This window comes from Malaclemys terrapin, chromosome 15, assembly GCF_027887155.1.
Source record: "Malaclemys terrapin pileata isolate rMalTer1 chromosome 15, rMalTer1.hap1, whole genome shotgun sequence".
Taxonomy (NCBI): domain Eukaryota; kingdom Metazoa; phylum Chordata; order Testudines; family Emydidae; genus Malaclemys; species Malaclemys terrapin.
The window spans coordinates 27,464,651-27,491,985 of record NC_071519.1 but is presented as its reverse complement, the minus strand read 5'-3'; the positions used below and the strand labels follow the sequence as shown (position 1 = coordinate 27,491,985).

The following is a 27,335-nucleotide window of genomic DNA, read 5'->3' as shown; positions in this document are numbered from 1 at the left end:
ACAGGGCTTTGGGGAGGTAACACCCTCTAAGTTAACTGCTGCTGCCCCTGAATCTAGACGAACATTTGAAACTGCTGCAGGTCTAAGAAGTGTTTTGCAAATAATGTTATGCCATGGATCTGTTACTCAGGGCTAAATCCTCAGCTACCTCATCAAGCATCAGTGCATAGAATAGCCAGCATCAGTACATAGGAATTGCCACGCTTAATCAGACCAGCTGTCTGTCTCCAACAGCAAGGTGCAAGGCACCCTGCACAAACACCACTCCATGGTGAACCACTGAGGTTGCAGTATTTCCTGTGCCACAGTTGCCTGGAGGCAGTGGTGAGCAATCACTGGTGGATCTGTTTGTCAGCAGATCCCATCCACATACCTCTTCCCCCCCACTCGCTAGCCTTCCAAACCCTGCTGTGCAGGGAGCACCCCCAACCCCCAGAGATGGATTCCGTAGCTGCAGATGCCACAAACCTTCTCCACCACAGCACCACCGCTCAAGCAGCAGCAGAAACACCCCAGGTGCCCTGCATTAGGTCCCTCTCCCACCCCCTCAGAGTGGGTAGGGTTTCCTACTTTGCAGGAAGGTAATGCATAAGAGCAGTGTGGCAATTAACTAATTAAACCAGTAAATATTTATTTAGCAGGGGAAGGCATGATAGCTAATCGTTGTAGTTTTCCTTCAAGGATTCAGTTTGCAGAGCAGACGAAGGCAACTCCAGATCCCCATCTGCTCTTCTCCCTTCCCATTCCTCGCACATGGAGAACTGCAGCTGACGTATGTTAATCCACGGCTCTGATCAGATGATTCCTAACAAATAACTACAAATAAATGCCAAGGAGTTGTCTCCACGTCTCAGTTCCCCCCACCAACAGCTTAATGACATTGTATTTTATTTTCTGTTTAACTTCAGTTCCAAATCCTTTCTCCCCCCGCCCCCATCCAACCATCGTGCTGTGTGTCTTTGCTATCACACATAACCAAATATGGCAGCTTTAAATGAGGCTGTCATTTTTCTCAGTTTCACTTGTTGTGATATAATCAAGTATGGATTTCTGACACGGGGACTCTAATGGACTTTCTGACTCACGGGCTGCTGAGAGAGAGTCTCCCCCGCCCCCCGATCTTTGTCCAGCCCAGGGGATACTGTGGAGAGAAGCAGAGAATGAATATGAGCTCTAGTCAAGTGTTTGGACCAGGAAGGGGGCTGTTTTCTATAGGGATCTGGGGGCAGTAGAGCAGGAGAGTATTATTTGTCTTACAGTAGTGCGTGCTGAGAGCATGGTCCCATTGTGCTGGGTGCTGCATAGACACATGGTGAGTCCTGGCCTCCAAAGACTTACAATCTAAGTAGACAGGACAGACAAAGGGTGCCCCAGGTCTTACAGCAGGTCAGTGGAAGACTCCCACAACAACTCATGCTTTTAGCTCTACAGATTCCCAATTCAGTCCTCAATGTAACAACTGTCCCACGTGCAAACATTTTGCCTTTGACCTGGCACAGAGACCAAGCAGCTGGGCTGGCTTATAAAGAAAAAAAGTGCTCCCCTCCCAACAAGGTGCAAGAAATAGAACTTATGATTCCTCACTACGTCGGTGAAAGACAGGACCGAAAAATATCCCAAAGAAAAACACACAGCAAAGGTGTTACTATAAATAACTATAAACAGCATCAAGAATGAACCAGAGGTCCCTTATAGCTAAGCCTCCCTTTTCCAGAGGTGTTGGCTGCTTATTTCAATCCAGGTTTTTGTGCCTTGGGCTAACTTTTGAGACCCGTTTGTGAACTTGCTGCACCTGTGCTTCCTGAAGGGTTTGCCCCAGCTGGCTCTTCCAATGAGCAATAGCAGCATCCAGCAGCCATCAGGAGCTTTTTCACAGGAATAGATGTGTAACCCGCTGGTCAGCATGTTAGACGTCTCCCCACTGTTCCTGTTTCACAGATGTGAATCTGTTGCATCCCGGAGTGCCTGGTTCTCAAGTCTCTAACATCTTCAGCTAATATATTCAGTTCTAGGGGTCCTCAGTTCATTTCCAAGTGTCGGCTGTCCTCCCTCCTTGTTTTCTAGAAAAGATAAAGACAGACAGAATATTACAATGGGTAATGAAAGGAAGAGAGAGGAACCAAAGATTAATGTAGTCTGTCTCAAGGTTCATTCCTATCCCCATTCACTTGCACGTTGGATCTGGGGGTTTTGATTTGGTCCATCTTGACTTGAATTTGGGCCTTGGTTTGTTTTATAAGGCTCTTGAGATGTTATGATAGACCTTGTTGGAAATGGGATTTTGGAACACCACCCAGAACTAGGGCAAATTAAGCAAAGGGGGCTTTTTTGCTGAAAAATTGGAGTTATTTTTTAGCAAAATCCTAATTGGTTTTGAATTCCCAAAATTCAGAAATCTACGAAAATCCATTTTTGCTTCAAATTAGGTATAGTTCATTGTGAAACTCGCCTCTGCAGGACAATTTCCCTTAACAGTCACTGACATGTCTCGGCCTGGAAAAAATATATCGTGGTTATATTTCTTGGGGAATTTTTTGGGGGGGTGTGTGGGGAATTAATTGCTTTGGGTTTAAAGACAGCTAAAAAATCGGGAGTCTGATTTGTGAAGGAGGCGGGTTTCATAGGGGTTAGGGGTTATTTATTGTTGTTATTACTTTATGTAGTGCCACACCTGGGCAAAGTGATCCAGTGGACTAAGGGGAAAGTGAAGTGGCTCTCTGTTGAAGATGAGTCCCATGTAAAGCAAAAAATCTCACAATTCAACAGCTGCTTCACTGGAAGTTCTTTCTCTCCGGGACACACTGGGGGATGACTGCTCAAGTGAGCCGGATTGAGCAAATGCCAGTATATGCTTGTGGGAGGCATCAGAGTGAGGTACCAATAAGGAAGGTACAGAGAACTCAGCTGAGATGTAATAGAAGGATCCATATACCAAGTCTCAATGTCCATCTCCCAGAGCTTGGAAATGATGCAGAGAGGGTGGAGAAAAGGCCGTATCTAGTCTGACTTTAATATAAGAAGATCTAAGTCTCAGCTGGCTTCAAGATTACAAGTGCTTTAAGAAATCGTACAGTAGGATGTTTGGTGAGCGTCCGAGTGACTTAGCTGTCTATGCGGAAATTGTAGATTCCCACAAGCGACAGGTTCAAATCCTAATTGGGTCAACTCAGCTCTTCATCCTTCCATAATGGATCACTGAGTTGCATGCTTTTTCCTGTGTGTGTCTTTCTGCTGAGACCTTAAAAGCAAGTAGCTTGATTTGCACAAATGCTGAGCACCCACAATGCCCACGCAGGTGTCAGGGGCCCAAAATCTCTGAATAACACGTCACAAGATGCTTTCTTCTTTGCATGGATATTAAGGAACCTATGGAGCTTATTCTGAAAGAGCAAGTCTTGATGCCAGTGTGCTTTGCCTCATTTTTTACTCCTCCCTATGGGTATGCAGCGTGCAGTGGTGCTGATGGATTGTAGCTCTCTCTATTTCAGAAGTGCTGTATCTGAGTGGTTTGGAGAGGAGTGAGAAAAATTCTCAGCAAAATGGGACATGCTTAACATATGAGATTCACTCCAATAAGAAAATGTCATGAAATTTCACAAATTTTTCTGCTCAAAAATTAAAGTATTTTAAGAGGAAAACAGCCTATTTTTTTCCAGCAGAGGAGAGTCTGTTTTCAAACAAAGGTGGCTTTGCAGAGAAAACTTGAAATTCAGACACATTTCCTGAGATAAAGTAACCATTTTACTTAATTTTGCAGAAAAGGAACATTTCAAGGGCTGGAGAAACAACATGGCAAATATTTCTTTTTCATGTGAAACTTTATGCAAACATTTTCTCCACTTCTCACTCTAATGGGATCTGATGCTCTTTTACTCACCTACAAATGCTCCCATTTACCACTACCTGGCTGCTATGTAAAGATTATTTGCACAAGTAATGATTGCAGGATCAGGGAATTGCACTTTTGAGATCCTTCAGGTTCACTATAGAAATGTAAGATAAAAATATTGGGTCAACTACCTCACTGGTGTATCTCCAATGAAATCAATGGAGTTATGCCAGCAGTAATTTTAGCCCATAGGGATATAAACCTTCATGCTTCAAGGTATATGTCAACCTCTAACTAATGAGGGTCAGGAAGGAACCATCCCTAAGGGTAGGTTTTCCCATTACTGCAGGGTTTATTGCACCTTCCTCTGAAGCAGCAGGTTCTGGCCACTGTCTGAGACAGGATGCTGGCCTTAGTGGAGCCCTGGTCTGATCTGGTCTGGTGATTCCCATGTTCCTATATTCCTATTATAATCAAAGTGAAGGGGTAAAGAAGAGGGCCCTACTGGGAAATACATGTTGACTGGTGAGCTGCTGCAGAGCTTAATGCCTTGTTCCTTTTGCCCTCTGCTCCACCTGCGTCTCCTCCAGATCATTTACTGATCCCTTCTCTTGTTTGCCTGCATTAATCCTGCGTTGCCCCTGTGATATTTCGCTGCCGGTTCTATGTGTTTCATTGTGTTATTTTGCAGAATGGACTTTTTGATTTAAAAAACAAAAACCCGCTGGACTCTTTTTGTCTCCATCTTAGGGGCGCAAACCTGGCTACTTCTCTTTCCTGGACCCCTTTTCTCCTGGTGTCTGGCTCTTCATGTTACTTGCCTACCTGGCTGTCAGCTGTGTCCTCTTCCTGGTTGCTCGGTACTGTTACTTTTATTCCAGTTCCTTTCCCATCCTCGTGGTGCCACCTAGTGTCAGAATTTGAGAACTCCATGGGGAGGGGCGGGGAAGGGTTAGGTGGGGGGGGTCTCTGGGAGCAATAGTAATGGGGGTTGGGTGTCAGATCATCCACCACCCACATCTGTCTCTCTTTGCTGTTCAGACACATGCGCAAACACATGCCACTGATGCAAATGGCAGTCCTGTGACCCCCATTGAGAAGTACTGGCATCATCGCAATAAGACAGGGGCAGTAGCAGATCAGTCAGATTAGCATGTATTTGGCTGCACTGGCATCAGCCAGTGAAGGAGGCAGCTTTAAAGTCTGGAAGGGGGAGGTTTGAGGTTAGGTCTCATGCAGCACAAATGGGCAGAGCCTTGCTCTGTTTGCATGCTAAATTCATCACAGAGAAGCCCAGCTGAGCGCTTTCAATGGGAACCGTGACGGCCAGCAGATCCGGACAGATGGCAGGATGTAGAGATCGTCCTCGGAAAACAAATTCACAAGCGTTCCCAGGATCTCTGCTGGTTTCTCCTACCTTGTCAGGGCCCTGACTGTATAGAGATTGGAAACAGCATTAGCATCTTTCTGGAGACTCACAGTTTAAGCACTGGTCTTGCTGGACCAGTGTCAACTCAGGTTACCTGTGGCCAGGTGTAATCATATTACTGAAGGCTCCTGGGCAGTACTTCTCCAGTTGTGGAGGGGGGGACCGTGCTACAATGCTGTTTTCCTCTGACCCAGTAATAACATGGTTCTTTTGGGCGCCTAGATGTTCTCTATGTCCTGGCAGTGTGCTAAAGTTTTGCCCAAGGGCACTGTTTCAGGGCATGGCTAATACCCAGCCCTTGTTACAAAATGGAACTGTGTAGTCACTGGGTCCCCTGGCCTGGCTGGAGTTGTAATGTTGACAAGGCTTTAATGGTTTTCAAAATCGTGTTACAGCTTCAATAACACAGTTCTGTAAACCATTTAACAATGCAGTCAGGCACTACGTGCACTGACATTTGGAGCCAGGGTACCCTTCTGTACATGTTTTAAACATGATTCTCTAGAATGGTGCTTACATGGTTTCTGATCTCAGTGGAGGAAGATTCATAGAAAATACTCTCCCAATGTGCTCAGGAGTTTGTAGCTCACTGCAGGGCCGTTTGGCCCTTGTGATTGGCAGAAAAGCTTCTCTTGGGACAGCATTTCGCTGTCAAACATCCAAAGAGAGGAAACGCTACCTCTCTGGAGTCGCAACAAGGCACAGTGAGATCCAAAAGCAATAATACATACTGTAGTTTGGCTAATGTCAGTGTGAGCCGGTGGAGTCCCCACCCAGTTCCCAACACAAGCTGCAATCATAGCATCAAAAAATCAACCGCTTGGGGTCTGGTTTTATTAATAACACCACATTCACCCCAACTCCAGCCTTCGCCCCTGGTTTGGCTGCTCCTATGGTTCCTCCCCGTCTGCCCAGCTCCTAGAGGGCTGCTCCCAAATCCATGTGGAGTGTAGGGAAGCACGCCACCCTTAACAATCATTAATCTGCAAATCCGTCGAGAGTCCCAAACCCCTGCTTAATGGCTGGGTCAACCAGAGAATCCAGCCACCCAGGGCCGGCTCCAGGCATCAGCTGAGCAAGCTGGTGCTTGGGGCGACAGATTGTTGGAGGCGGCATTCTGCCCAATCCTAGGGTGGCACGGCCGCTTTTGTTGTTGTTGTTGTTCTTGTTCCGCTCCGGCCGCCCTGTAGGGGGCGGCGATGCGGAGAACCAGAGCGCCCTGCAGGGCAGTCCTCTTCCTTCCCTCCCCGCTGACCGGAGCGGACCCCTCGCGGCAGGCAGCAAGAGACGGCACAGCGGGAGGGGCCGCGTGGCAGCGCCCCTGCTGTAGCCCTGGCCACCCCCTTCTCTCTCTCTCCCGCCCGCTCCATCCTCCTCCTCGCCCCCCCCCCCCCGAGCCGGTCCCCCTGCACCCGCGCTCCGGCCGTGACTCAGGTTTTTGTTTTTGTTTTTTTGCTTTGCCGTTCTGGCCGCCCCGTTTTTTTTTTTTTTTTTTTTTTTTTTTTGCTTGGGGCGGCCAAAAAGCCAGAGCCAGCCCTGCAGCCACCTTATTACACTGACAAAGTTTGCACCAGTTCCCTCTTGCAGCAAATCTGTCTGTCTATCCCTTGGGTCACTGTGCATGCCTCAGTTAGTAGAAGGAGGAACGCTCACTCAGAAAAGAGTTTCACTGCAGGAACAAGGCAGTCTCCAGCCTGACAACTCGTGTGTGCCCATGCCCCATTTCTAAGGATGCTGGCTGTGAGAGCAAGCCAGCCACAAGAGGATTTCTCCTCCTACTAGGAAAAAGGGGATGAAAAAGAGCCGTGGGCCTGGGGGGTGAGAAGGAGATGGAAAGCGAGGTAGAAGTTGAGGTGGGGGATGAGAGCCACTTTGCTGATTCACACGCTAGGTGCTCAAATAACTCCTCACCTGTGATGCCTGGGAGTTCTGTCCATCCCTAGCACCGTTATTCTACGTGGGAAGCGAAGTAAGTGCTACTCTGGAGATCTGAGCTACCGTCATTTCAATGACACTCCACAGCCAGGTTGATCTAGCAATCGTTATCCTTTCTACAGTATGTTCCGTGTAGATTTCAGCTCCACCCCCGTGAGCTAATCAGAGCACACGGCACTTTCTAAACACCAGGCTCCAACTTTGTGTTTGAACTCTGCAATGAGCCCCTTGATGCCTGTTGCCAGCAAGAGTTTCCTGCTTAGAAATTCTGCCTCCTGGACAGTTAGAGCCTCGTCACTATTCTTTTCCCCCTCCTGTATACGGTATTTCCTGTATCATGAACATATTTGGCCCGGTTGTTTCTTGTCACTGTAGACTGACGCCATACGAGTGGTACAGCCCCCACCCCTGCTCACAAGGGAGGTGCAATCTCCTAGTGAACCAGTACTCTCTCGGCAACAGCCTGTGGTTTCCAGTCGGGGGTTTCATGCAGCAAGGATCTACTATTGCCCCTCGAGCTCTGTCCACACGATGCGTCAGTGGAGTCTGGTAAGGAAACATGCCCATCAGAACTGTAAACAGCCTACAGTCACGGTTCAGGGTGCTGTAGTGTCGCTGCTGTAAACTGTTTTGGAGCTTTAGGGTAAAACACTGTGGGATTGTTTTTACAAGGGTTTTGACATGTTGGCCGACAGCAGACAAGTCTCGGATAGTAGGTTATTACTCCACACTCCTCCCAAAAGAGCTCCAGATTGGGACAATCCTGCAGTTAACAGGAATTCTGCTACCAGAATGCTCCCAATTAAACTTATGGCCAACCCAAGCAGAGGGCCGCTAACTTGTTGGGCTCCAAATCCACTCTGTTTGGTTTGTAGGCTTCAGATGAAGAAGGTTTGGGTGTTCAGGGGCCTTTGCATGTGTTTGGCCTATCGCTGGGCCTTTACTGGAAGCAGCAGGTCCACAGCGCCTCTGGCCTATCACTCCAGGAGGGGTAAGAGGATTGAGATCAGATTGAATCCTAGGGGGAATCTCAGTTCACCTTTTCTTCATCCTCCCTTGTCCAGGTGGGCATTCACCTTGATCATCATCTCCTCTTACACGGCCAACCTGGCAGCCTTTCTGACCGTGCAGCGGATGGATGTGCCCATAGAATCGGTGGATGACCTGGCCGACCAGACAGCTATTGAGTACGGCACCATTCACGGAGGCTCCAGCATGACCTTTTTCCAGGTGAACCCCATTCTCTTGCTATCAGGGAGTGGGGGAGCCCTCTGTTAGAATCAGATGTTCCCCAGGTAATACACCTTGTCCTGTCTTCTGTGTGTCCCGTTCTAGTCTTCGGTTTGCGGGGGAAATTCTAGGAGAGCCCAGACCAAGTGGCACCCATAGCAGTTTGGGCCCATTTTATAGTCACTGATACCATAATGAGATTATTTCTATTGTCCCATTTGTGTGCTCGGTGCCTTATAGACATGTACAAAGTCAAGGTTCCTTGCCCATTAGACTGACATAGCAAGAAATATGAGTAGACTGGGATTAGGATGGGAAGAGGGGAATCTGAGTTTGTAAGGGTTATTTACAAAGAAATTTCTGTTTTTTCTTGGTTGTATTTTCAGTGGGCCAAATTCTCAACTCCTTAATTCAGATTGTATCCTCAACCTAACCTCCTGCTGAGTGACAGACTGAATCTAAGGGGAGTTGTCCTCAGGGTTGGGCACAAAGTCTCAGATCCTATTTTTGAGGAGCTGGGCCAAGTTGCTCAGAGACAAGAGGTGAGACCAGATTGTGCCAGAGCTGAGATAAGTGAGGGAAGGCTAAGAGGTGAAATTTGAAGGAGGCATTTCTTAGCACAGCAATGGAAACACTCCTTGGAAGCTAGATGCCTAGATTCATGGGATATCTTTGCAGGACAGCCAGGCAAATGCCTAGCTTCTCGCACTCAGAAGATCAGTTTGTGCACAGGACACCAGAGAGTGGGTAGTAAAGTTGTCCGTAGCCATATGCTGTACCCACCTGATAATACCATCCCTGACAGCTAAGTATTTTGAGCCAATTTTTCCTAAGTGCGTATGTATTGTTAGGCGTCCCTAACTTCTGCACATGCAAGACTCAGTTTGTATCAGCACCTAGGTATTGGCCAACCCTGATTTGCACAAGCAGACCTGTGTGCGCTGGTGCAAATCAGGGTTGGTGCATGTGTTAGAGTCTGCTCACATGCAAGTCATAGATTCATAGATTCTAGGACTGGAAGGGACCTCGAGAGGTCATCGGGTCCAGTCCCCTGCCAAGTTAGGCACATGCAAAGGTTTTCACCCCATTTAGCCCATCATAGACTTCCGTATATCTCTGCATTTCCCTGTTCTGTCCAGAGTGGGAATGAATGAGTTAAACTTTTGCACAGCGCTTTGAACATACAAAAAAATGTACACAGATTATTTATTTATTAAATGCTGAATTACCAAGGGGCAAGCGCTTTTCTCACTCTATTTTCGTTTTGAATTGAAGCAGGAAGCCCTGGAAATCTCATGAGTGAGTCTGATCTTTCCAGCCCAATGTTGCAGACCCAAGAGGTTTGGCAAAGGGCCGCTTAAGCAGAATGCTGTGTCTAACACTAATTGAACAGCACATGAGTGAATAAAAGACTGTGCCTAATGCATTTACTTAGTCCTGTGCTCTTCAGGGACACTGCAAGTTACAAGTCATGGGCTTGAGTCTCCATTGCATCCTGCATAGTCATTTACGCCAGTGTAAACGGAGTAAAAAGTAAATCAGCATGTGGCATTTTTTACCCCCATTTTGCAATCCCTTTGCATTGGCGTAAGTGATTGCACAAGATGCAGGGTGACAGAGCCCCCCTTATATTAAATAATAATAATTAATCATAAAAACTTAGAAATACTAAATCTGAGTAAATTTTAACTGTAATTTAATTTCAGTATCTATGCTGCTGGTTTATTGTTTGCCCTTCACTCAGCTCAGGAAGTAGAGATTAGCTTAGTCAGTTTCCCTTTTGTTTCAAACACAAAATCCTAGATTTCAACAGCCGTAAATTTTGAGGGAAATCAAATTAGATGTTATTACTGGTCCCAATATGGGGCCTGATCCAAAGCCCATTGAAGTCAATGGGCTGCACCAAAATTCCAGATCCAAACATCCTCAGACTCCAAGAAAGTTTGGGTCCAAACTTTGTGGCCTAGAGTTTTTGGGCCTTTAAACTTTTTCTTTCTCATTGCTGCAACATTTGGGTTGCAATTGCTGCATGGGAGTGTTGGTTGATTTAAAAGCAAACCAGCCAAACAAAAATATTTGCCACTGCACTTAGTTTTTCAAATGTCATTGTGAAAACATATTTTTCATGTTTTATAATTTTAAAAAATATTTTTAAGCTAGGAGCTTCAAAGGAGCCTAAGGGAATTGGGCATCTGGCCCCCTTAAGCTTCTTGCAAAAATCTAAGCCTTCTATTTCAATAAACTTTTTAATTTGGGACCTAACCTATCAGATGGGGTCTCCTGCAACAGCTCTTCTTCCTTCCTCTTTCTTGCAGAATTCCCGTTACCAGACGTACCAGCGGATGTGGAATTACATGTACTCCAAGCAGCCAAGCGTGTTCGTGAAGAGCACGGAGGAAGGGATCGCAAGGGTGCTGAATTCCAACTACGCTTTCCTGCTGGAGTCCACCATGAACGAGTATTACCGTCAGCGCAATTGCAACCTCACGCAGGTCGGGGGCCTTCTGGACACCAAGGGCTACGGGATTGGCATGCCAGTCGGTAGGCGGTGAAGAAAAATTATAGCTATTCTCAGCTCTCTGCAGAGGATCGGAGCATTTGAAAGGCTGAAACGGCTCTAGGAGCAATGTCAGTTTTCACAGATGTGCCATGTGTCACTTTTATTTCAAAGAGACACGATCCAGAGGAAAAATCAAATGTAGTTTAATTGTTCATCTGCGTCCCTTTAGATTATATAAAATGAAAGATTTTAAAAATATGCCATTATTTTGGCTGCATTTGTGCTCGTTGTTTGCTGTTTTGCCCTTCACTCAGCACAAAAAGTGAAACTAGATTTATTAGGTTCACTTCCTGCTTCTAGCTCCAGTGCACAGCTGTAAAATAACTGCTGAGAACCCCAGGGATTTTATCACAAGTCTGGTGTTTTCCTTAGAGCCTCAGCTTCTGGATTCAGGTTATTAGCAGAGAATCTCAGCTTTCATTTTTTTGGAAAATGAAAATGTCTTTAGCCCTTGTGGTTGAAGAGAAAAGCCTGAAATGTGAACCTTAAAGGTTCCAACTGCAGCTGACAAATAAAAAGGACCCCAAATTTGTTATCTATAAATATCTCTTGATTCTTAGGCCAGTCTCAGGATTTGTGGGGAGGGGGCACCTGCTTCGTGACTTTTGAATACTTGGGGTTAGCAACATTGAAATAGTATCATTTATAGCTTCCTTTCTGGTTCTCATACACATTGCTGTTGTCTTTGGATTGTTACTATTGTAGAGGATGGTTTAAATCCTAGAATAACTGTATTTTAACATTTCCATTAGGTTTTGTTAAAAAAAAACAACACCTTTCATTTACTAAATCTAAATTACAGGCTTAAAGTAGCTGGCTGCGTCCTGTGAAACTGTAGAATTGCAGTGGATAAAGCACATGCTGCTACTTTTTACATTGGTGGAATTTCATTGAATTACTCTGAATTTACCCTGTTGTACAGCGTAATCTGTCTGAGGGTCTGTCTTCTGGATCTCTGATAGTGAAGAGTACAGAGAAAGCTTGTGGCTGGGGGCTTGAACCTGGCTTCTAGTGAGAGTTTGGGTTTGCCTGGTGGTTAGATTAATTGCTGCTATAGCCAGAAAGCGGTTTCCATTCTTGTCCTCTACTCCATATGGGACTGATGGCCAGAACTGAGCTACAGTTACAGGCGCAAGGAGAGGGAATTGAACTGGATGATTCAGGGGAATGGGAATCAGACGTGCAGTTGCCCATTTGAATCCTGCCCAGCATGGCAGCGACCAAAAGTTTTTCCCTTATGCTGGCTGTGTGGCGGCCTGTGGGAAACACCTTTGATCCCCACCTGGTCCACAGGGAACAAATCATCGCCCACAGCTGGGACTGATGTGTTGTCCATCTCAGCGGTGAGGACCGAATGAGCCATCAGGACTGAACTCCCCTCTATCTTCTTGGTAGGAGGGTTCTCTTCAGTTCAGGCATGTTGACAGGGCAGTGTGTGTGGTGTGGGGAGGGGAACTGCCTAAACTATATCTTAACTCCCCTCCCCCTGGGTGCTGCAGGCTCCATATTCCGAGATGAATTCGACCTGGCCATTCTCCAGCTGCAAGAGAACAACCGCCTGGAAATCTTGAAGCGAAAGTGGTGGGAAGGGGGCAAGTGCCCCAAAGAGGAAGACCACAGAGCCAAAGGTAAACCCTGATTTTCAGAGACGCAGGTGCTTCCTGCCCGGTACAGAGTCTATTAATAAGGATGTACAGCAGTCCCATTATTATAGATGCTAGCAGAATGAGCTCACGCACCCTCCGCGAGCGATACCAGCCGGAGGTTTGGTTTGGTTTTGCAATTATTCTGACCTGAGATTTCTTCCTTAACAATGCAAGGAGAAAATCAAACAGCTCTGCTGAACCTCATGCTGTGTGTTTTTGCCTGGGGCAAAGATAGTAGCAACAACCAAATGACAAATCTTGGAGGCATATGGAGGGTAAATTAGCTTCTAATGAATGTGCTCAGCATTACATGGGAAAATAGATGGCTGAAAGGATTGCATCCAAATCCTGGACTCCGTTAAGAGAAAATGGAATTTCATCACGGAACCTTTGGTTAATGGGTTAATCTAAAGCTCCTTTAGAACAGGAAAGGGGGAATGGGGACTTTATTAATAAGGCTTTAAAACGGAAGAGCACGTCCTTCTGGGTAAAGCGATGCAAATTGCCATAAAAGCCATGGCCTTAGGCTGATGTCCCAGCGTTAGGAACAGTTGCCAGCTTAAAGCAATCGCTACATTTTTGGCAGTTGCTTTAACTTAAGCAAGCTTTTTTTTTTCCTGCAAGGCTAAAAGGTTCCTTGGCTGAGAGAACAGCCTTTTGACCCTTACAAGCCCGGAGACAAAGAGCCAAGCAGGCTTCTGATTGCCATTTCGTTTACCTGGCACATCTGACGCGAGGGTTTTTTTCAGTTTATAAGCCAGACTGTATGGATCACACAGGGGCTTTGTCTAGCATGGAAACTTCCTCCGTATCCCGCTTTGCTACCAGAAAACCCTGCTGTGTACTTCAGATTATAGGGAAGGATGCTGATTGCTGGGAGTTACAGATGTGAGCTGAGCCCCAACATCTGGAACTGGATTCCAGATTCCTTGGGTCTGGGTTTTTAGGTCAGCCCCTTATCTTTCCAGGGGAAGGATGATCCAGTGAGCACTAGCCTGGGACATGGGAAACCTGGGTTTAAGTCCCCGCTCCACCACAGACTTCCGCTGTGATTTTGGACAAGTCACTTTGTCTGTCTGTCTGTCTCTCAGTTCCCCTTCTCTGCAACAAGGATAACAGCACTTCCTACCTCACAGGGGGATACGGGGTGCAATACATTAAAGAGTATGAGATGCTCTGCTCCTACAGTAATGGGCATCAGAGAAGTGCTACAGATAGAGTCTCTTGAGAACTTTTGGAAAATGTGCACCCTGCCTTGGATTCCACGCCCCCCCAAAGCGGTAAGGTTTCCGTTCATGCCTGTTAACCCCCCAAAGTTTCAGGGGAAGGAAGCGTGGGGAGCAGAGGGGATGTCTAGATACGCTCCTCCACAGGCCTCAGCACAAGTAGCTCAAATTCTCTACAGGTCTCTCTTAAAATCACACAATAATCCCTATTTCTAGCCATTCAACACCAGTTCCAGGCCCCTCTCACTGGGAGTATTAGATTACAGGAGAGTCTCTGAGTGCCTTGTTGGACAGAAACAGCTGCCCAGTGACTTGTGAGAGCGCTAATTGCTTTATCTTGACATCCCAAATGCATAACCGAGCTTCAAAGGGATGAAAATCAACTGATAAATTATTAAAGGCATTACTTTCCATGGAGGGGAGGGGGAGGAGGGGCACTCAGCAAGCTCTGCAGAGAGCAAACTCCACACAGGCCCTGAAGGGCAAAATCAGAAAAAGGGGCCAGTTCTGGTGTAGTTGGAGCAGGGGGACTAGGAGCCAGGATCCTGGATTCTGTTCCTGGCTCTGCCACTGACTCACTGCATGGCATCAGGCACGTCACTACCCTATTATGTGCCTCAGTTTCCCCATTTGTGGAACTGGGATGGTAATAATCAGCTCGCAAGAGCTGCATGGAGTTAATGCAAAGTGCTTGGGAGGAGTATTGTTTTAAATGAAAACCCAGCTATATTCTAATCCAATTTTTGGAGGAAGGTTGAGCCAGGCCTGTGGGTGAGGGTGGGGATGTCTCTGAGCTGGGCATGGGGGAGAGGGGAGTCTGAGCTGATATTGGGCAGTGCTTATAGGAGGCCGAGGCAGGGTCTGGGTTGTGAGTGTGGGGGGATGGGAGGTGGGGTTTGAGCTGGGCCTGGGCTGTGACTATGGGATACATTTTATGCCCTGTAATTGCTGTCTTAGCGGAAGCACCTCTGCCTGCAAAGGTCTGATTTACTGGGTGACGAGAGCCCCTGAAGGTTGCCAAAAGAATGATGGAGAACGGGGGAGAAATGTCACCCTGTGAGTTTTAAAACAAAGCAGGTCAGCGATTTACAAGGATTGGGGGGAGGTTTTTATGTCGAAAAGCCACGCAGAGATTCGGTCAGTAAATCACTGATTCTCTTGCTTTGATTTAATGTTACAGAGGGGAGAAGATTTTACAGGTGTCCTGGTTGACTAATAGCCACATACAGTCCCCTCAGTGCAAGGTGCCGCATGCTTCATTGTAATCAATTCAATCAACAGTCCAGTCCACCCGCGACCCTAGAACAAGTAGTGCTGAAAGAAGTCATTTCTGGGACTCTGCGTGCTGAGCTACGGGCCCAGCTTGCTCTCGGCCTCCTTCCACAGCTGCTACAACAGGGATGGGAGAAGAGAAGACAGGGAGTGATGCTTCCGTCCGATTCATTGGGGGAACGGGTCAGAGTGTGTCCAAGGCTGACAAGCTGGGTGGCTTCCTGGTGTCAATTGATATAGCCCCATTGGACTTCAGTGGAGCTAGGTCGATCTATATCACTTGGGGACCTGGCCCATAGACGCCACTGGAGTTAGACCAGTTTACAGCAACTGAGGATCTGGCCCTATTGACTTCAATAGGTCTCGGCCAGTTTACATCAGCTGAGAATCCAGCCCATTGACTTCAGCTGGGGAGCCTGGCCCACTGACGTCAATGAAGCTAGCCTGATTTACTCCAATTGGAGATCTGTTCCATTGACTTCAGTGATGCTCAGCCGGTTCACACCAACTGGAGATCTGGCCCTTGGAACCAAATTTGCCCCTGCTGTAAGTGGAAAGTCAGTATTCGAGATCCCAATCTTGCTTACATCAGTGAAAATGCAGAGCAATTCATTGCCAACGGGGTTACTCCACTTTTGCCCCATTGTAACTGAGATGCAGAGAACATGGCCCCTTGATATTAATGACTTAGAAAGAGTATCTCTTTCTTGGCACGATTTTGTTGGCAGTGTGGGTTCCCCTCAGTCCTTGGATTGAGAGTTGTTTCAAAGACAGATGAGGAAATGCCCTTTTGCTGTGTCAGTGCTATGAGATACATAGTCTTAGTGACTAGGCCATTGGAGAGGGACTGCGGGGACCTGGGTTCTGATTCCACCAGTGACCTAATGTGTGACCTTGACTAAGTCACTTCTCCTTGTGCCTCTGTTTCTCCTTTTGCCTGTCCTGTCTATTTAGATTCTAAGCTGTTTGGGGCAGGGACTGTCTCTTACTGTCACCTAACACACTGCGGCCCTGATCTCAGTTGCGTCCTCTAGATGTAAATAGTAATCATTTCCCATCAGCATTATTGCATGTGAATGAAGGAATTGCTCTTGGTTTCCATCTCTTCCTTCTCTTTGCTTTGTCAATGATGCTTTCTCATGTCGATTTACTGACTTCATAGCGACAACCGCTGAGTAAATAATTTGCACGACATAATTTATCTGATTGATCTTTCCTCCTTTTCCTGCTTTGTTTGTCTGCAAACCGCTTTACACTTCTCTCAGAGGTATTTGTTGTTTGAAATTATTTGCTAAATCATACTTCCTAGGAAGAATTCTTCGATCGCAAGCAGATCATTGCATGTAATTTGGTATTTACAATTCAAGCTGTGCTAGTTAATTTTGATTGGACAGCAAAGGGCCCGCTGTACTGTTTTTGCTCCCTGAGTGGATGAGCTCAAAGATGATTAGAAGAGTCAAGGTTTCTGTGTGGTTCCGAGCACGTTTGTTGTCTCTTCCTCTCCAGTTTATTTTTTTTTCCTTTGCTTTATTTCAGGTCTGGGAATGGAGAATATTGGTGGAATCTTCGTGGTTCTCATATGTGGTTTAATCGTAGCAATTTTGATGGCAATGCTGGAATTTTTGTGGAGCGTACGGCACTCTGAACAGACAGAGGTAGGCTCAGGACTGTCACTGATGTTACAGGAAGTATGTACATTAATGTTTGTGAGGTCCTCAGGTACTGCAGTGAGGAGCACCATAGAGAAAAAAAGTGGGATAGGTCTGGAATAGGTGAGGGTCGTGGGTCTAGGTATGAATGTTGCAGGCAGTGAGACCTAAAACACATGAGAATTCCAGGTACAGAGCAATGTAAAATTTCCAGTGCACTCAGCCAGGTCTAGAACTTACAAACATTTCATGTGCAGTTAGTAAGATGTCGATTATATGCAAATTCTAGTTGCGGTTGTTGGGGGCCTAGAGCATATGGAAATTCCATATGCAGTTGGTGTGGTTTAGAACACATGGATTTCTGTCTAGAACAGATAAGGATCCCTGACATGAACTTGAGGATCTAGAACATGTGAGGACCTTTGATGTGGATATTGGGGTCCAGAATCAGTGGGAATTCCAATGAATGGAATCTAAAACAAGTGGCAGTGCTAAATGCCAATTATGAGAACAGGTGAAGATCCCAAGCACTAGTTTTGGCATCCAGAACAGTTGAGCACCAGGATCCAGAATTGGTATAGATGTTGGGATCTGAGCAGTATCTTGGAAATTGACCTCTTGCCTGTGTGTGCCTTCCAGGTGTCTGTCTGCCAGGAGATGGTGACAGAGCTGCGCAGTATCATCCTCTGCAAAGACAGTTTCCACCCTCGGCGAAGGCGAGCGGGGATGATACGGACTCGGCCCATTATTGCCGAGGAACGTCGACCCCACAGTACAACCACTCTCAGCAACGGGAAACTATGCGGCGGCGGTGAGCCAGACCCGCTGGCGCAAAGACTTGCACAAGAAGCTGCTCTGGTTGCCCGAGGCTGCACGCACATTCGGGTGTGCCCGGAGTGTCGGAGGTTCCAGGGCCTCCGGGCGCGGCCAGCTCCGGGTTCACCTGCACAAAGCGAAGAGAGCTTGGAATGGGAGAAAGCCACCAACAGCAGCGAACCTGAGTAGAGTAGGGCAGGGGTGGGCAAAGAAATTCATGTTCCATTTTACAGAACATGGACTTGTACAATGTCAGACTCGTTTTTAAATTAAAAGCAGTTATCCAGCTCCTCGAGAGCAAGACAAACCTTCAGGCTGAGAGCCAGGCCCAGCCAGAGATTTTTGGTACCTCTCCTATCTAAGAGGACATTCATCCCACTTGGATTCTGAACCACTAGGTGGAAGATTCTCTGGTTGGCCTGTCTCCAGCAGCTTTCCCCCACCTCAAAAATCTGGTTTTGGGGTGGGGATGACACACACACAGGGCAATTCATCTACCAGAACTGCCCCAACTAGGGGGAAGTCTCATTGTCAGAACTACCCCATCCTAAGACAGGAAAAAAGGACACTAGTGTCATCTGTCTTGATCACACAGATTCAGTAGGGATGTTCTCTGGGAGATATTTTTATTTGATGGGGTGAGGGGAGGGGAAGAGAGGAGTAATCTATTATATTTTATTTTATTTTTGGTACATCAGGGCCTGGAGGCTCCAGCACACCGGATTTCAGGTGCTGAACTCTCCTTCCTTTGCAGCGACGTGGCATGTGGGTGTGGAAGGGAGGGACAGGAGATGACTCCCAAACAGAAGCAGCGGATGAAATGAAAGTCCATTCAAGGAGATATTAAAAATAAAAATGCCAAAAAACAACCAACACGCACAGTGAATTCAAAGAGGCCTTGAAACACCTGGAATTTCAGGGGTTCTGTGTCTTTTTTGTTTGTTTTTTCTGTCAGGGAAGGTGTATGTGTACAGTGAGTAGGAAGCATCGAGGAAGGTTTCATGGGCAGGTGCTGTCGGATTCCATATGCTTTCTTAGGAACACTGCCCTTTCCCCCCAGCAGAGGGCAGTTGCACTTCCTACCCATTGTCACGGGCTTCTGAAAGTACAGTTGTAGGCATCATGATAGAAACAGGTGCTCATAGGTACAGCACATTCCCATCCTATGAACTCTTAACACTGTCCCCAGGCTCAATAGCTGGGCCTGCGTGTGACGCAGGTGGCATCTGGGATCTGAGGGTTTCCTTGCTACCAAATGTCCTTGAATGAAGAACATGGGGCAGGGAGGTCAGGCTCAACAGGAGAATCACTCCGCGTCTTCAGTGAGAAAAACCTTCCTTCCATCGCAGCAGCAGCAGCTTGCCCTCTGCTTGGTACAAATGGGGGGTTTACATTGAAGAGTTTAATTTTCTGATTGAAAAACAAAATTCTATGCAATTTCTGATTGTAAAATAAAAAGGGGAGAAGATATGGGGGGTGGCGATAAACACAGACCTTCAGCAAAGATATATCCTGTTGTTGAATTATTTTCTTTCTTTCTTTTTTTTTCAATGTACTGAAATAAAAGATGTCCTTGTACAATTATGATCCCCCCCCCCCACACACACACACACTTTTAAAGCTTTGAGGCAGTTTGAGTCCCAGCGCTTGTGGGGGCAGCCCAACAGCACTCCCGGAGGATCTGAGAGGTACTTCCAACCCGCTTGGTCTTCACTGCAGCAGGTTGCTGCTTTGGCCTTTGAAAACGTCTAGCTACTTGCATAATACCTAAAACCTCTGTCATTGTCTGTAATCATTCCCAAAGAAAACAAAGCTGGGCAGGACACATGGTCACTTTAGAAAAAACAACACAATCCCCTTGGCCCTATGCTGCAGTGAGATCAGAACAACGCAAGCCACAGCCTCTTTTAAACCTGATTGCTGGAAACAGGGGTCGAGCATGGTTTCCCTGCACACAGGATTCTCTGTAACAGATCAGATCAATGGTCCACCTTGTCCAGTAACCTGTAGCCAGATACTTTACAGGAGGGTATAAAGAACTCCAGAGAATGCAGATACCTGCAATGGGTACTGGAGATTATTACAGTCTCTCTTTTTGGCAGCACCCAAAAAAAAGATACAAAGTAGGGAACAGTCCCTGCACTCAGTGAGGGTCTCTGGCCTGGGTTATGCAGGGGGTCAGACTAGATGATCATAATGGTCCCTTCTGACCTCAGAATCTATGAATCTGTGCAGATCTCACATTCTAAACAAACAGAGCTGAGAGGGTAGAGACAAGATGAAATGTACATGTAGCGTGAGCATGTGAGAATTGGACACTTTCTGATAATACAATGTTCCAGTAACAGGGCCAGCTCCTTAGGTGCTGTAAATCAGAATAATTCCACTGACGACACTAGAGCTGTACTCATTTACTCTGAGGATCTGGCCCATAATGCTTTGGGGGTTCTTGTCTGGAAGCAGGAGGAGCAAGTCAATTCAAGACTACCCCCAAATACCCCAAAACCTTGCCACGGTCAGTCGGGGCGAGTTCCACGTTGACATCATAGAACTGAGTCTTCAGGAGAAGAGAGCAGTAGCTTTGTCGAGCGACTCAGGCAGGGCGTCCCATGCCTGGGGGCAGTGTGGGAGAGGCAGACAAAAAGGACCAGGCTAGCAGGATAGCAGGGATGGGGATTCAGGGGGGACTGGAAAAGAGACCAGACAGTAATGGAGTAACCTGCCCTTAGGGTGACTAGACAGCAAGTGTGAAAAATTGGGACAGGGGGTGGGGGGGTAATAGGATCCCCTATAAGAAAAAGACCCAAAAATTGGGACTGTCCCTATAAAATCAGGACATCTGGTCACACCTACCTGCCCTTAGGGGAAGATTTGTCCTAACCCCATCAGATATTGTTGGCTTCTGCCCTCAGAAGGGACATTTGGGTTGATAACTGATTAAAATCTCTCTCAAACCATTTAGCTAGCTGATGGGGAGGAGGGAAAAACAAAATCCCTTTCTTTCTTGGTCAGGGAAGCCATGCTAGCAATGTGTGTCGCAGCCAGCATTCTTTTGAGCCAAATGTGGACAGGGCCTAAGTCAGAGTTCTGCTCACTGTGTGCAGAGTGAGCCAGCCCCTCAAGTGGCGTACATTAATGGAGCTGTATTTTGTCAGTGGAGTCAGGGGCAGCTACATCAGCTGAGAGTTTGGAGCAAAGTCTGAGTGTAACCCCTGCCTGCTCAGTGTGACACTCCGGCCTCTCTCTCTAGTGGTGGGTAGGCCAGCTAGCATTTGCAAAGCCTACTCCAGCTTTAGCTAAGAGAAATGTGTCTGTCTGCTCATGCGGTACAGGTACCTGCATTTTGCTCAAGAGGTCCCAGGTTTGAGCCCTGCTGATGACATCCAAAATGGTTGGTATTACAAGTAATAGCTCATATGGGGAATTCAACTCGGGGAAGTCTATGCAGTTAAAGATGCACTTCCCGGCCTCGGGGGAGTATGTAACTCCTGCTTACTTGTGTGGCACTCTGTCCCCTTATAGCAGTGGCTAGGCTAAGTAGCTGTTAAGGAGCTTGCTATAGCCTTGGTTAAAAAAAACAACTCCTTTAGCTCAAAAGGTCTCAGGTTTGATCCCCCTCTGATATCCAAAGTAATTAGCATTATATTAGCCCCTAGCTAGATTCCTGGGGTCAAATCTTCCACAGATGTAAATCAGTACAGCTAAATTGATGTTAATTGGGCCAGCTCAATTTGCACAGAGTTGGCCCAGATCCTCAAAGTTATTTAGGCACCTAACATCCACTGACTTCAATAGAAGCTAGGAGCTTAAATACTGTGGGGGATCTGAGTCTTGGCATCTAGCTAGACTCCTTGTACCAGCTCCTCCACTGGTGAAAGTCAGTGCCACTCCATTAAAGCCAATTGTGCTGAGTGGATTTCTACCACCTGGGGAGGTGGGCCCTTGATTTTAAAGCAAATAGTGGCACCTCATAGCACGCATGCTACGATTTGCCAGCGCATTTTGCATTCCTGACAACAACATTGGAGACATCAGAAAACCCCTTATGTTTGTTTAAAGGCCAACATGTTCTTACACGTGCCAGGCACTATTCATCAAAAGACACTCGCTTTTGAAAATTTATTTACAGATTAGCAAAAGAAAAGATTCCTGTCCATCATTTATCATATCTGATTTTTCCCCCCCGTTGCTGCAGTGAATAAAGAGGGAACTTGACAGTGCCAGACATTTTTCCTTTTGCTATGCAGAGGGAATCACCCAGGTGTCACTCAGGCTGAGGCCATCAGGAAAAATAAACCAGCCTGGTTCGCTCTTGATTTGTCTTTACTTTTATCTATTTTTTGTCAGCTTCCCTTTCCCAGGCTGTATTTTCTATCTGAGTCTGTATATTGAGGGGTTGTTTTTTTTTGTTGTCTGATCAGATTGTTTACAATAAAAATATAAATAAAACCTTGAAATAGTAGTGGATGGATAAAAGCTGCTTTGGTTTGAAGGCCTTGGCTGGTGTCTTTCAGAACACACACAGAGGGGCTTACATGGTGCATTCACACTCAAAAACTAGACGGGACCCTTGTGCTCATCTAGGCTGACCTGTAGACCACAGGGCATTGCGCTGCCCCCAAAAGAATTCCGAGACCATATTTTATAGAAAACCTTCCCACCTTGAATTAAAAATGGGGAATCCCCCACAACCCTTGGTAAATTGTTCCAATGGTACAGTTACTCACGTGGTTAAAAATTTACACTTTATTTCCAGTCTGAATTTGTCTAGCTGCAACTTCCAGCAGCGGTTGCACCACTGCCAAATTAAAGCGGTAACATAACCTCTCTAGGCCGCCTTGCTATTCCCCTGTTTATGCAGCTCTAGTTTACACAGGTGCACTTTTGGCCACAGGCTCACACTGGGAATGCATGTTCAGCTAATATGACCCCCACCCCCCAATCTTTTTCATAGTCACTGCTTTCCAGGATAGAGTTCCCCATCCTATAAGTATGGCCTATGTACAAGTACACAAACAGAGCAGGAACACACACTCAAACTGGAGTGGGACACTGCCCCTCCCCTTTGTTCTCACCCTGGAAATCATTTTGATGGCCTCTTTCATTTGGCCAATCCCACTCACATGTTAATGAAGGTCAAGATTTGGAGTGGTTTGCCATCCAACTTGCATTTTCCCAGCATAGCCATCTCTTGATAAAATGGGGGTAATTCTAGTAAGCTAGCTCTGTGGAGTCCACTGGGAGGCGACGATTAGATCAATTAAAATATAATACTTGGCTTTAATCCCTTTTAATTGTTTCACCAGAGCCCCCCTGCCTCCTCTTCCATTACAAGAGCTTCGCTACAGAACCCAGGAGGCATGGACACTGAGTGTTTCTATTACCTAAATTCCCTTGGTTACCTTCCTCCCGTTAATATAAAAACACACATCCTGCAGATTGGCCTGTCTTATTGGTTAGTAGAAGCTCTAGTATGAGAATAACTAAAACTCTGGGGATTCTTTTCTGATGAAAGTTTATTCGTTTTGCATTCCAGGCAGTTTAATTTTTCACTCAGTACTTCCCCCTGAAGTCCAGCCTGTAACTAACTGTGGGCACTGGGAAGTGTTGATGTGGACCTAAGGCCTTTGCAAGACTAGCATAGGGGTTGTTACTGAACTTGGCGGCATCATTAAAACACAAGAGGCACATTTTGAGGCTTGCAATCCAGCAGGACTATGGCAAGCTGAAAATGACAAAAGTGGAATTGATCTCTTTTTAGTTCAGTTCTCCTGACTGGATAATAGTGAAGAAGACAGTTTAACCATTTCAGAACCAAAAATGTTCCTTGATGGTGGTGTCATAGGATGGGGTTGCCCTTTAAGGGTCAGCCCTCCTGCCAGTGATTAATCAGTTGCCTCCCTCCAAGTGAGAGAAAGGTCTGACAGGAAGTTAGCTCAGGGATGAGAGTTACAGGGTGTAGGGTGGGTCTGGGGTAAGGAAAGGGTTTAATGTAATGCTAGCTAACTGAAAGACCTGGGTGGGGAAAAATGTAAGCAGCATTAGAAACTAAAGCCCTTTGAGGTAGGTATCTTACGAGGGGCCATGCAGCAGGACCTGGTATTCTTGTTTTGACTGATGTTAGATTGAGTTTGTTTGAACAGTAAATAGGTTCCTGGAAAAGGGAAGGAAAGAACTTCCTTTCATTGATGCAGCTGGCTGGTGAGTTGGTCCACTGGCGTATGTGAGAAAGGAGAAACAGAGGCAGAGTTCAACGCTGAGTTTAAGGAAACCTTGTTATATGTTGCCTATAAGAACAGGAAAAAATGCCTGTTCAAAGAGACAAACCATAGCTAACTAGATTTAGATCCCATTGTCCCTAACTAATTACCTAGAATATCCCACTTGTCCTTCCTACCCCTTCTAACAGGACTTTTGGGCCCAATTGTCAGCAGGTGTAAAATGGGCATCGTTCTATTGACTTCAGTGGAAATGTGGCTGTAGTTGTACATTTAAAGACCTGATTCTAAATTCACATTGGTGTAAATCAAGAGTAACTCCATAGAAGCAAGTAGAGTTACACTGATACAATAGTAGCATACATGAGATCAGAATTGGGCCCTAAATCTGCAAAAATTCTAAACCAGACTTTAGATAGAGATCTAAAAGAAAAATTGGGGCAAACCCAATTTATAAGACACTGGACTAAAAGTCCAGTGTCTTATAAATTCCCTTCCAAAGATGCTGCTGCCATACTGGGGAAAAAGTCTAAATGCTGGTGGACATAATTTGTAAATTATTCAACTTCCACCTTCTCCTTTAGAGTTTGTAAAGGAGAAGATAAACGTGCACAAATGCCTGCTGAGTAGAATATAAAGAACCCAAAGTGCCAGAAATCCCATTATGATTTGATGGCCACAAACTGATTGAAAACACACACCTGAAAGCAGTAGTGATGAATTCAGTAAAAGTAGGCTCCTCTGATACTTGATGCCATGGTGAGAAATTCAGTCTCTTATCAGTTGGATCAGTACAACGGATACAACTCAGATTTTTCAGGAAGGAATGCACTCCATTCCCACTGAATTAATAGTCCCTTTTACAGCAACTAATATTGCATCTTTGGGATAAAAGTACTTCACAAACTGTAGGCAGGGATCAGCTGAAACCCCATTAATGTGCAGCTGCTTCTCAAGTGGAACCTGGCAGCCATTTAACAGTGTAAAGTGCAACTTAAAACCAAAAAAGTCTGCTAAAGAGAGATCCATAATAAAAGGGAAGGAAGCTAACTTTATTAGCCCAATATTCTAGTTTCCTCTTCGTATTCCAGCACCGTAGTTATCAATAGAGCTGTCAATCTTCTAAGACCCAAATGTCACTGGCCAGCTTTAAGACAGACACAGTCATGTTTGTGATTATATATTTTCTATATGTTTTCATACCACACATCAAAGACTGAAACATTTGTTTCAAAACAAACATTGTTATCACTATGACAAATAACAGCTTGGATTACTAAAACTGAAAAGATTTAATATTTACTTTTTGCACTATTTACATTATTTGGCATTGCCTTTTTCACAGTTGGATCAATGAGACTAGGCTAGTCAGTTTCACTTTTGTTTTTGGTTAGTTCTGCTTTCCAGTTCCCATGCACTAGGGTTGCAATGGTTTGCAATGGAATGTTTGCTTAAAGGTGCCCACTGGAATTTAAAGGTACTAACAATGGAATCATTTCTAACAGGCTTAGGTTTTTGTTAATGAGCTGCTAGCATTCTTAAATAGGCAAGTCCTCAGCTGCTATAAATCAGTATCGACTTCAAGGGATTTATGTTGATTTACACCAGTTAGGGATCTAGCCCAAACTGTGTACTATAGATACAAACTGAAGTGCAGCACAGAGGGGGTTTAATACACAATATGAGCCAGCTCCTCCACTCATGTAAACAGCACAGCTCCATAGACATCAGTCGACCTACATTGATTTATACCAGTTGTTGATCTGGCCCTAGATCTCTGCAGTTCTGTTTGGCCCCTCAACAACTCATGTTGCTTTAGACCCCAAAGAGAGAACACTTCCAGTCTCACATCAGCCCTTCTCTAGGGCCCAGGTAATGTTAATGAGTTTAGTTCTTTGACTTTCTCCAGACTTAATTCTCGCTGAGCTGAGATTTGATGTAATTTATTTCTAAGCCTAAAGCAAAGGCAAATGAGCATGAAAAAAAGACTTCTTATTTCCAGATGAGTGTTAAGATGACTGATTTGTCTGCCAAAAACCTCTTGTTCTTCCAGAGTCTACAGTAAACAGCCCAAGCACATTTGCGAGGGTGTTCACAGGAGATGCTCTGATTATGCTCGCAGGATTAAACCAGGACTAGGTGAACATACAGCTTCCGGTTTTATTCCTGCGCCATTTATCAGCCATGACAGGCTTAGTCTATGGGCAGCCTAAATGGAGGTCAGAGCGTAGTAAGGACCCTGAAATCCAGAGAGGATTTCTGCCACTGCTAAGTGCCTCTGTACTAAGGTTTAGTGTCAATACAACTCACTCTGACATTAAGAGGGTCTGTTTGTTGGTCATTTCAGATGGCACGGAGCTGGGCAGATGTGTGCAAGAATAATGCAGATTTCTATACCAAATTATGATCAAAAGTAACAGCTGAGGTTTCTTAGGACTTGGGGAAATTGACCAGCACAGCTGTAGCAGAATAGCTATTGCACTAACACTCCCATGTGGACACGCTATTCTGGAATAATTACTCTGCTGGATTCTCTCCTTTCCCAAACCTGTGGGGCAAGAGAGCATGAGTTAATACTGACTAAATCAGATTTAGGCCGTGGCTACACTCGAAACTTCAAAGCGCTGCCACGGGAGCGCTCTCACAGCAGCGCTTTGAAGTGCGAGTGTGGTCGCGCACCAGCGCTGGGAGAGAACTTTCCCAGCGCTGCAGGTACTCCACCTCCACGCTGGGGCACTGTTTACACTGGTGCTTTACAGCGCTGTAACTTGCTGCGCTCGGGGGTGTTTTTTCACACCCCTGAGCGAGAAAGCTGCAACGCTGTAAAGCGCCAGTGTAGCCAAGCCCTTAGCTTCCTTATCTATGCTATGTACCTTATCAGTCACCTTCCCTGCCCACCACCACTTCTCCTTTCCTTTGCCTGAAGGGACAGGGCAGCAGTGTTTGCTGAAGCTTCTGGTGGCAATTGCTCTGGTAGAGCTGTACCAAGAGACTGAATGGAGCTCAGGGCCAGGAGACAATATAGAGGCACAGTCGGTGCAGAGACAACCCCAGATCCCAGTGACTCCCCCATGTTCTGTAAATTGCAAATCCCAGTTACTACCAACCCTCACAGGCAGCCCCTGGGCAAGATCCCATCCCTCATTACAGCCCCTTTGTGCCACCGTGGAGGCAGAATGGTGCAGGATTGCTCCCTTGGGGAACTTTTGCGGTGCGCCACCCCCTGCAATAACCCCCCACCCCACCAGTGTGGGGAGGGGCCAGGGATGTCATAGGACAGGAGGGGGAGCATCTGGGACAATATTTTGAACTACAGAGCAGCCCACTGGTGGCTGGGGGGAAGCAGTTGTAAATTAATCTAGCTCCAGAGGCTACTCTAATTTAGGCCAGGGACTTAATGCTGGTCCCTGGAACATCCCAGAGGTGCAAAAGTGTGAGACTTAAACACCCATGCACACACTGGGCTGGACTTCCTGTGAGGCACCACATAGTATCTGGCCTGTTGTCTTTACATCAAATCTGATG

The 27,335-nt window shown here is 46.1% G+C and overlaps 1 protein-coding gene and 1 long non-coding RNA gene across 2 annotated transcripts in view; one reads left to right on the top strand and one right to left on the bottom strand.

Annotated features, from left to right (window-relative positions):
- The window catches only part of GRIK4 (glutamate ionotropic receptor kainate type subunit 4), a 315,876-nt gene extending 293,822 nt beyond the window's left edge, over window positions 1-22,054 (top strand). The window contains exons 14-20 of the mRNA XM_054005285.1: window positions 4,580-4,689; window positions 7,569-7,742; window positions 8,258-8,423; window positions 10,739-10,964; window positions 12,483-12,611; window positions 16,664-16,782; window positions 17,416-22,054. Of these exons, the coding sequence (XP_053861260.1) occupies window positions 4,580-4,689; window positions 7,569-7,742; window positions 8,258-8,423; window positions 10,739-10,964; window positions 12,483-12,611; window positions 16,664-16,782; window positions 17,416-17,781 (1,290 nt within the window). The 3' untranslated portion in view covers window positions 17,782-22,054. The remainder of the gene's footprint in view (window positions 1-4,579; window positions 4,690-7,568; window positions 7,743-8,257; window positions 8,424-10,738; window positions 10,965-12,482; window positions 12,612-16,663; window positions 16,783-17,415) is intronic.
- Window positions 647-27,335, bottom strand: part of LOC128823170 (uncharacterized) — a 35,068-nt gene continuing 8,379 nt past the window's right edge. Inside the window, exon 3 of the long non-coding RNA XR_008441697.1 lies at window positions 647-2,060. This is a non-coding gene — a long non-coding RNA (uncharacterized LOC128823170). The remainder of the gene's footprint in view (window positions 2,061-27,335) is intronic.